The sequence below is a fragment of the Boleophthalmus pectinirostris genome, unplaced genomic scaffold (assembly GCF_026225935.1).
Source record: "Boleophthalmus pectinirostris isolate CB_2022bp ecotype Guang Dong unplaced genomic scaffold, ASM2622593v1 HiC_scaffold_200, whole genome shotgun sequence".
Classification (NCBI taxonomy): domain Eukaryota; kingdom Metazoa; phylum Chordata; class Actinopteri; order Gobiiformes; family Gobiidae; genus Boleophthalmus; species Boleophthalmus pectinirostris.
Genome location: NW_026571154.1, coordinates 15,247 through 25,000, shown reverse-complemented (window position 1 = coordinate 25,000; position 9,754 = coordinate 15,247). Strand labels below are relative to the sequence as shown.

The following is a 9,754-nucleotide window of genomic DNA, read 5'->3' as shown; positions in this document are numbered from 1 at the left end:
ACCTCCTGAACATGAGATGAAACCACCGTCTTTGTAAAAATGTTTTGTTGCGATTGATCTGGCCCCCATGACAAATAGAACTGATTAAGTGTGTTTTTGATTTTTCTTTCTCTGGGGCTCTGATGTAGACTCCTGTTTCCCCAAAGTTTGAAGTCAATGCACTTGAAATTTAATGATACCCCAATCACAAACCAGTCTTCATTATTCTCTTTGTTGTTAAGACTGCTCTAATACAGTGGAAATGGCTGCATGATTACCTGAGTGCAGACCTGAACTCAACTTTAGAGCCTCTATCTTCCTCTAAAACAAGAAAACAGCCAGAGATGCAGTGTTTAGATGCTGTTACTTTGCAGTTCTTTGAGGTCAGAAGATATATTAATTGCATACATTTTCACCTAATGTGTTAAGTTATCAAATTTACTCTCATGATCTTGTTCTTGTTATGAATATTTATTATGCGTGTAGTTATTTTCTAAAATCACAAAACAGGCTTTTGTGAGATTACTGGTGGGGGGTGATTAGGTCGTGAAGCAGTAGTTCATTCAAGGCCTCCTCATGGCTGCCCTCAGAAGACCCTCTGTATTCTATTGATTTTCTATTGGGTTAGAGCAGAGTGGGCTTTGTTTAAATGGTTCTCCTTTGTTTTAAAGAGTGCCATGTCCATTTGACTTCTCTGCTAGGTTCAGGTGTGGGTGAAGGTTCCAGCGACAGAAGAAATGGTCAGAAAGTGGATAGTACTGTTGTCTCACAGCAAAAGGTTTTACGTTTGACTCACAAGGCCATCCTGACGAAGCCTACCCTAGGTGCTTTGAAAGATGGGTCAAATATGGGACAGATTTCACAATTTATCTTAAAACAAGTAAAATAAGATGCCAAATATTTGTTAAATGTGTGTGAAGTTGTATAGAAAAGAAATTGAAATCATTGCCTGCCAAAAATACTGTTACTACCAGTGTTACTACCACTGCTACTGCTACTGTTACTTCTACAACTGTTAATACTACTACTATTCCTTTACTACTACTACTGTTACTACTACTACTATTCCTCTATTATTACTACTGCGATTTTCTGACAACTGTGAGTAGAAGTAGAGAAGTATTGTTTTCTTTGTTTTTAACTAAGAATCATTTTACTTCAAACTTGGACTTTCACCCACAATGGCTTTAACAGCTCAAACTTTCTCTTTTCTGAAAGCCAGAAACTGCCACGGTGTTCTTTGGGTGCACATCTCACCTTTGGCTCTCTACATAATGTCCACTCATTATTATGTCCAGAGACTCAGCTCCAAAAGGTCACATCATGCGCTCATTTGTAACTTCAGTCCGGTTTTATTCTGCTCAGCTAACCTCCTCCGTGCACCGGGAACAGCCTCTCAACCTGTGACACACAACACTTTGTTTGAATGTTTAGTTCCCTTATTGCATGACATTTTAACGTCGATATGAAAGACCAAAGGGTTGCAGGAGAATCTTTGTCCTGGCCATAGACATCAGAAAGTGCATCACCGGTCAACTCAAAAATAAATAAATAAATACATTTTAAAAAGACAATATGGCTGAGGGGCACATAAATCAATTGGAGGTGTGAGTTTATTTATTTGATGGATCCCTTATTTGAAAAGTAACACATAATGAAGTTTAAATATCATGTTCTTTGAAATTCACAAAAACTTGCAGACAATATAGGCCTATAAATGTCAAACACGGAATACATTTACCAGCTCTGTGATTATAAGGACAGAAGCTCATTGAAGCGATGTTAGAGTAGCCTAGTATGCTGTATCCAGGTATATGTCAACACTACCCTCTGCTGGTTGAGCTTAGAAATTTCAGCACAGTCAAGATCAGAGCATCAGCCCATTGTTGTGTTACAAATTCATGTGTTTAAGAGGCATTACAAAAATACATAGGCCTACTGTAAAAGCTATATTGTTCTCACCTAATTGCATTGGGACTGCTGTTATCTCTGACTGCCTATTTAGTTTTAAGGTGTACCTTTTCCGTATGCTTGGAGATTTTCATTGTTAGGAATATTCCACAGTATGGCATTACATTTATCACAACGCATTTATGTAGTTGGGAAATGTTTATTGCTAGTGTGACCTGAAAAGAACCGTGAAAGTGAGTGAGGTTGTCTGTCCACAGATCTAACTTGGCACATCACCTTGACTTGGTGATGTGCTTGTCTCCTTGGAGATAGGTAAGTCTGTGCAACATGCAAACTAAAGCATCTCCATGGAGACAAGCAAGCGCTAGACCCTTCATCAGAAAAAAACACCTTTAAATCTTTCATGAGAATCTTTATGCTAACTAATTAAATTACATTTCAGCCTGTCAAAAGGAAACAAGGAAACATATAACACATATTCCTATTTGCTATTATATTCTAAAAATATGTCAGCTAGAGATGTCAGAAAATTAGAAGTAGTAATTAGCCATGACAAGTCCCTAATTTTCTGCCAGTATAAATGAGTGGATACTAATTATCACAGCGTGTCTTGGTACTCCCAGTGGCCTCTGGTTTGAAGGCTGCTGCTCAGAGCTGTTGGGCTGACACGCTCAATAACACACGCACTTTCATACTGCCTCACAGGACTGTCCAGGAAGCGTCAAAAAGTTCCCCATCTCTCAGCTCTGGCCAATACTGAGCAAGTATCCAAGCCCAAAGGGAAGCCATTGTCCTCAGAGAGCAGCTCCAAACTTGTAGCCTCAAACGCTTTTGGAAGATGATGAAAGATGGAGGAACCAGAATTCATCTTGTTTTATTTTTGGTCTAAAACAGAAGGTTCCCTGGAGTCAGAGAAGTGCCCAAGGGTCTGTCAGAAGGCTCTCAAACATATCCAAGTTCACAACAGGAAGTCAAGGCAGCCAAGAGACAGTTACATCCTTTATAACAAGCTGAATGTGTCCTCAGTGGAGAGCCAAAAGCAACAAATGTGATATTTTTCCCCTTGTGAATTCTTCAAAAATAACACTAAAAGTTCAAAATAACTTTTAATAGCCTTAATAAAGCATAACCATACTTAATGCCTACTGCCCAAATAGTTTATCAAGAAGGATTCAGGCTTAGAAACAACTTCATTAATACACTCACCCTAACTTCTAACTCAATCCCTTTTATTATGTGGTTACAAAGCCTGAATCATTCTTAATAAACTATTTGCTCATTATAAATTTAGTCTGTGCTCTATGTATCTAATAGTATTAGCTAGAATAGTGATGAATTTGTTTTGGATATTTTACTTTTCAGTGCTTGTAAGGTAAAAAGACAGCATGCTTTGTTGACATTTTCTTGCAAACACAAATGTCAAAATTGAATGTAAATATGTCTGAACTTTTCCTTGGATAGTGTAATGAATGCAGTGAGGGGTTGGCTCCTGTCTGTTCCTCTTCACTCGGCCTTATCAGTCTGTCACAGGTTAATGCTCCGTGTGCCCTGCTGCAGAACTTCAGGTGAACTCTAAAGCCTTATCCTTGGCTTGAAAGATGGGACAAAAATTACCTTGAACAGGAAGGAAATTGGACCATTAGTGTTTTCAGTAAGTCTGTCGGGGCTAATGCTATGTATTTATTATCTTGGTAAAGGGTAATAGGGTGGCTTCAGATATGGTTAAAACTTTATAACAGTTCTTATCTGTTGAACTGATCAATTTACCATTTTATAGTATCGTGGTACAAAGACAATATAAAATATACTCCCATCTACTTTTTGCTAAAATATTATTTTTGACTTTTAAAAACATTTATTGAAACTATAACTATCTTTTGAAGCTTATAATGTAGTGTGGCGACATGTACATTTCTAATGTATTTTTTAAGTCACACAATCTGAATAAATTGCATTTTCACAATGTAGTCCCTGGAAGACATCTGTATAGATGGTGTCTTAACAAGAGGTTTATGTTGGAAGAAATACACTTGCTAGATTCAAAACTTTATATTTTAATTTACATGTTAGATATACAACATATGTATGACCAGCGGACAGATCAATTATATAGTAAAATAAGAGAGACAACAAACTATTACGTTGGCATTCACTTGAACAGAACGTTCTTGTCTCCAATGTCCGTGTTATAACCAGGAGAGTACTTTTTTCCAGGAAGCTATAGGAACAGGAGAAGCATTGGTTAAGGTCAAACCAAACAGTGAGATCAATAGACAAATACTTTCTTGTTAGAAGCTAAATTAAAGTGGTATAAGTATAACAAACACTGCCCTTGCATGACTTCTCTTTCTAAACTCGAAAGTGTTGATAGAGATTACATATGCCTTTGACTGCACCCTCGCCTCTTTCCACTGGGAGCCAGATTAAAGAACAAAATGTCAGGTCGAAGCCTCGTGTGGTACACTCTCCCTTTTTTGCATCAAAAAGTCTCCAGTCAATAAACAGAAAAGGTCAAACTCAGACAATGTTTCTCTGCAAGACTGATGATAGCAGCTAGCTTGTACAATATCTGGCATTTGCCTTCTTGCATCGGAGGAATGGGAATTAGTTCAATGATGCCGACTCGATGTTTCTAAGGTTCACTTTGGGGGAAGCAGAAAATATATTATATAGGTGAGAAGATTTTCAAGAGATTCAAGCTGCAGACCTCCACCCCCATACCCCAAACACAGGCTGCACCAGGATACACCTACAAAGTATCACTGTATTTTTCATTATTTTATTCACTAATAACAAATCAATACTTGCCATCAGTTGTTGCTAATTGTTAATTGTCCATTAAAGATATTAAACCCCAGTTTCAAAAGTTTGAGTAAACAACAAAGAAAATAAATATCTAAAATGAATCTCTGCTTCATCCGTTTCCACTGGTTTAACAACATTTTAAAACTTAAAGCAGATATTTAATTTTTAGATGTTTGTTAATGTGTGTGTTTCCATAGAGCCTGCTTCAGGTTATGATTAGTCTTAATGCAAAAGATTAGGGTAAGGATGAGTCGCTGATTCTTGTGTCTGGTGTTGTCTGCAAAATTTGCCTCTTGTTCCTGTGACAATAAAGGCCACCATTTATTTTTCTATAGGGACCTGTGAGTAAAGGTCACATGGAAGGAAATTTGGCAGAGCCTGTAGCAAAGGTGCATGTCTGCCAGACACCATTGCCATCTGGTGCTGTTACTGCAGAATTATTAGATTGTTGTCTGTACCCAGCCTTAATGTCTATTGTCTACAGTGGTTCAAATTAAATGGATTCAAACATCATACCGATCTATATGCGTAGTATTTCTCATCAAACTCATGGGCTCCAATGGTTATTTCTGGAAGAAACTTGGGTATGTGGGTCAGTGATGCCACACTGTTTTTGTCTTCAACACTGTTCAGAAGAAATAAATAAAATTACTCTTAAATTGTTGATAGACAGCTTTATAAAATTAAAAATCCATCTTCACAATTGCTTAAAAACATGTGAAATGGATCTGACAGTGCTACACATTTTCTGCAGTTTTGGTGCGAAAACTTACAGCATTCTCATGTGATGGTACGTGACATCATCCTGCTCCAGCCAGGGCCCCTTCTCAAAAGACAAATACTCAATGTCTTCTGCCACCTTATCAATATCTTGTGCTTGAGTTACATCATAGGCAAGAAGCTCAGATGATTCACTGTAGAAGTACAATAAATATAAAATGTTAAAAAGAGTAAACAGCAACAGTTCTGTAAAAACATATCTTATGTATAGTCTAGTTATATAGTATTTATAACAAACCTGACTGAAGGCAGGTAAGATTTCTTGTAGCTGTCCTCAATGCTCTTCAGATAGGCCAGAGGGACGTTATGAAGATAGGACTATAAAAAGTTAGAAATTTCAGTCATTTATTTTTTTATTTTCAGCAAAGCATGGCCATTGCTTATCATTTGTAAGATGTTTTGCCTCTTTACCTTGCTGCTCTGTTTGAGCTTCTTCTGCACCTCTTCAGCTGGTTGATCAACATAAATCACCAGGTGAGGAGGCAGAAACTCACAAATACTAATATGTTTTATCTCATTATAGTGGTCCACACCTGAGAAATAAGGTAATAAATGTAATGTAAAAAATAAGAGCGGAATAACATAATGTGGTGTTGCTAGACACTGTGACACTTACAAGCTTTTCTGATGTAGCCCTGTTTGAACATGGCCTCCAGAAAGACCATATCACTAAATGGGGACCGTTCCAAGATCACTCCTTGGCCTAAAAAAAAGTAAAAACAATTTCAGTGTTATTACCTAATGTTCATACTCACATAACTTCTATACTACAATTTTATGCTGCTGTTAAGTTTACAAAACAAATTAGGTTAAATAGAAACTGAAGTTACTGAAGTTGAGATTAGAATAAATAAATGTCACATTTATATAGAGCGTGGCGGACAAGGACACAACAGTATCATTCATTTGTGGGAGCTTGAATCCCACAGCCAAACAGTGGGCCAGTGGATCTGATGGCTCTACCAGTATGGTTTAAAAGTTGGGATAGATTGTATAGTTTGCGGATACCTGTGGTGAGCATGTGTTCAATGGCGTCTGAGTACTGCAGCAGCCTCATGATGTACATCCAGTGTTGGAGTCTGTAGCTGTTGCCGTCAGCAGCTTTAGGGTCAGTGTAGAACTTCTCCAGGCTGCACATGCCATTAAAGTCCACAGAAAGAGGCTGCTTCTCACCAGTCATCTTGTCCATGTAAAACGTGTCAGCCTCGGGCATATACAGCATCCCTGGATATAATGTGCAGGACATATTCAGGTTGTTTGTATCGAGTCCATTCAATCGTAATGTATCGTCAATTCATATAGTTACCCAGTTTGTCTGCCAATTTCTGTGCCAGGGCTCCTTTCCCAGAAGCCAAGTTCCCTTCTACAGAGAAGATTTTACTGAGGCGGTTCAGTCTTGGTGTGGTCCTCTCGCCCAATGCATAAGCCCACCAGCCATAACGCAGGCTCCTGATTGGACTAGTGTGAACACCGGCCTATTAGACAAAATAAACAACTTTTCAGAAATATCCAAAAGGCAAATTTTACAAATGTTGAACCTGATCATTTATTGCATTTCAACAATTTTCATTTCAGCTGTCCCATCTGTATAAATAATACTGATCAATGATAAAATATTTAGCTGTCATCTAAAACCCAGCATTGTCCTTTTGTAGACTTACAGTGTCTAGTTGAAAACAACCAACAACCCAAAATAATATTTCATTCATGCATTGGTAATAGATGTCAGTTTATTGCTACTTGTTGTTTGTGGCATAAAATCTTCAAGATGAGTGTTGTGATGGTAGCGGCTAAGGTGTTAGCTTGTGGCTAAGTAGCTAGCGTGTCCTTGTGATTTGGAGCGCTTAATAAATGAATAAACATCTATATTTTCCAATCCTTACCTTATGCACTATGTTGACAGAGCTGAGTGCAGTTGTCCCAGAAGGGATAACCATACGGATTACCCTTAGGGCCATGGTTATCCTGCTTCCAAAAACGATCCGACCTGACCTGATCTGAACTAAACGCACTGTCGACTGGTGTGTGCGTCACGAGGGGGTCCTTCAGCATAAACGGCGACTAAAAAACACGAAAAAGGCAAATCCTTTTTCTGCCTGTCCGGTTCGTCCTTTAAGCTATTTTATTGAACTATTTGTCTGAATCATGGAGCTATTAAAATAAGATCTACGTCATTGAGTTAGTGAGTACTATGCTATTTTCCACTTCAATATAAATGTAGTCTTGTAGTTTAGAAGTGAAAAGGTAAACTCGAAAGTTTGTCCAATGGGGCTAATACAAAGAAGACCATTGTTTATGATAAGAATTTTCTTATTTTATTTGAACAATATCCAAGAGAACATGAAAACTATTACAGAAGCAATATTCTGTTTTCAATAACGCTGCGGCTGAGCTCTTGTGCTCAGATTGGGCTATCCATCATGCAGTATTATTAATTTACCAGCAGGTGGCGCGTTATCCACACTTCAATGAGTGTACGTAATCAAGATTGGAGCTTTAGAAATTCTTACAATTATGATAACACATTATAAAGAACAAGCGTTTAAAGGCACTTATTTCTGTAGCTATGAAAATGCAATAATTTTTCTAAAATATAGGTTAACCAGCGCATTGGATGTTATGAAATCTGTATTTTGCCACTCTTGTTTTGTCAACCTTTGGTCTAAAAACAACATCAGGCTATAGCTGCTGACCTGCATCCTGCCTAAGCTAAAATAGTAAAGACATCAACTGTTTGTGTAATCTCTGTGATCCAGCAGGAATGTAAACAGGGCATTGAACAATACTTGACCTCCTTTTGTGCACTGATACAGTAATGACTCACCATTAGGGTAGACTCATAATTATCCTGATATAGTAACAGCAGGTTCTGGTGGAGATGGCTGATTACAGCTCTGCACCATTATCTACAAAGGATGAGCCTCGGGGAGATTATTTCTATTCCTGCTTTTGTTTGTTTGAGGCTAAAATTAACGGACACTTCGTACAACACCATTGTTCAAATTCAGGACAAAAACAATACTTCGGAGTTATGGAAGTTATGGTTGAAATTTATAGTTTAAAAGTCTTGTTTTTTACATTTTAAAATGTTAATAAGATGCAACATGGCAGAAAAATAAAACTACTTCATATAATATTTGTAAAATTCCTTCTTGGTAACTTCAGATGCAGACACTGAAGAAAATTTAGGTCTGCATGCGCCATATGCTGTATCTGTTGGTTAACAACTGCAGTCATATGGCCTTAATTTGATTTTTAATTGTAATTGAGTTTTCTGAAAATTATCTTTATTTGTTGTGTGAGTTAGTGGGTCCAAATTACTGTGATGATCTAAATGAACTAAAAAACAAAGATGAAAAAGTAAGTAGTATATTAAAAAAGATTCAGGCTTAGAAACTACTTAATTAATACTCAAACTCCTAATCCATTAATGAAATAGTGTCAACAATCATTTTTGATCAACTATTTCATTATGAATGAAGTCTTTGATCATGGATTAAGTGCCAATTAGAGTGTGTACAGATATTTATTGTTGTGCAATAAATATTGTTGTGCAGTCTCTTTTGGCTCAGTTGAATTACCTCTGCTCTGACAAAACCAGTTAACCTTTAACTTGGTTGATACACTTTGTACATACTTGAAAAACCTGCACATGCACTACTGTATTTGTCTCAGACCCCTTCATAGACTGTCACTTCTTGTAGTATAGTTAGAGTATAGCACCAACTGCAGCTTTTCACACCTAAACATGCGAGACTTTACATAACACCTCCAGCCTTGTCAACGCATACGTCTGACTCACGGCCTGTTTCCTCCGTTCGCTTGGAAACCACTAATGTAAACATGCCTGACAGTCAGCTCCACCACTTCATATTTCACCGGGAAGTCAGGGCTAGCACGAGAGCTTCAGCTGCATACACTCAGCAGCCCTGCCCTAACGAACCCGCTGGCAAATCTAAAATCCAATTACATTATTGGAGACAGCATCCAGATCACCAACAATAACCTTATTTGCTTTTGTTTTCCCCAGCACTTCCACTGACTCCTCATCAGCCGGATGCAGCAGCAGCATTGTTCTACCCTCTTTTTATCCACCGTGTGTGAATACATAAACAGTTTAAGAAAAGCAAACTAAATATTTTTAAGTCTAAATGGCTTTTTGAGTGAGGTGAAAACAATATTAGCATGCATATGTTGCGTAATCACTTTTAGATGGAAAATGGAGTATAGGGGTTATGTAAGTTCCCTACATCTATCTACAGTAGCTGTCAGCACACCC

The 9,754-nt window shown here is 37.7% G+C and overlaps 1 protein-coding gene across 1 annotated transcript; it reads right to left on the bottom strand.

Moving 5' to 3' along the window:
* Positions 1 to 3,924: 3,924 nt before the first annotated feature.
* On the bottom strand, positions 3,925 to 7,519 carry ndufa10 (NADH:ubiquinone oxidoreductase subunit A10). The gene is made up of 9 exons (XM_020920363.2): positions 7,359 to 7,519; positions 6,782 to 6,950; positions 6,484 to 6,699; positions 6,092 to 6,178; positions 5,887 to 6,008; positions 5,714 to 5,793; positions 5,469 to 5,609; positions 5,212 to 5,320; positions 3,925 to 4,108 (listed from the first exon to the last, which is right to left on the bottom strand). Exons 1-9 carry the CDS (start codon positions 7,431 to 7,433, stop codon positions 4,040 to 4,042), a joined length of 1,068 nt encoding a protein of 355 aa, XP_020776022.2. The 5' UTR covers positions 7,434 to 7,519; the 3' UTR covers positions 3,925 to 4,039.
* Positions 7,520 to 9,754: the final 2,235 nt, after the last annotated feature.

Excerpts from the sequence above, each read along its gene's own strand:
- ndufa10 (XM_020920363.2), bottom strand. The coding sequence starts at position 7,433 with ATGGCCCTAAGGGTAATCCGTATGGTTATCCCTTCTGGGACAACTGCA. Across the intron at positions 6,951-7,358 it reads CTGTCAACATAGTGCATAAG|GCCGGTGTTCACACTAGTCC; the intron begins GTAAGGATTGGA and ends TTTGTCTAATAG. Across the intron at positions 6,009-6,091 it reads GGGCTACATCAGAAAAGCTT|GTGTGGACCACTATAATGAG; the intron begins GTAAGTGTCACA and ends CTTATTTCTCAG.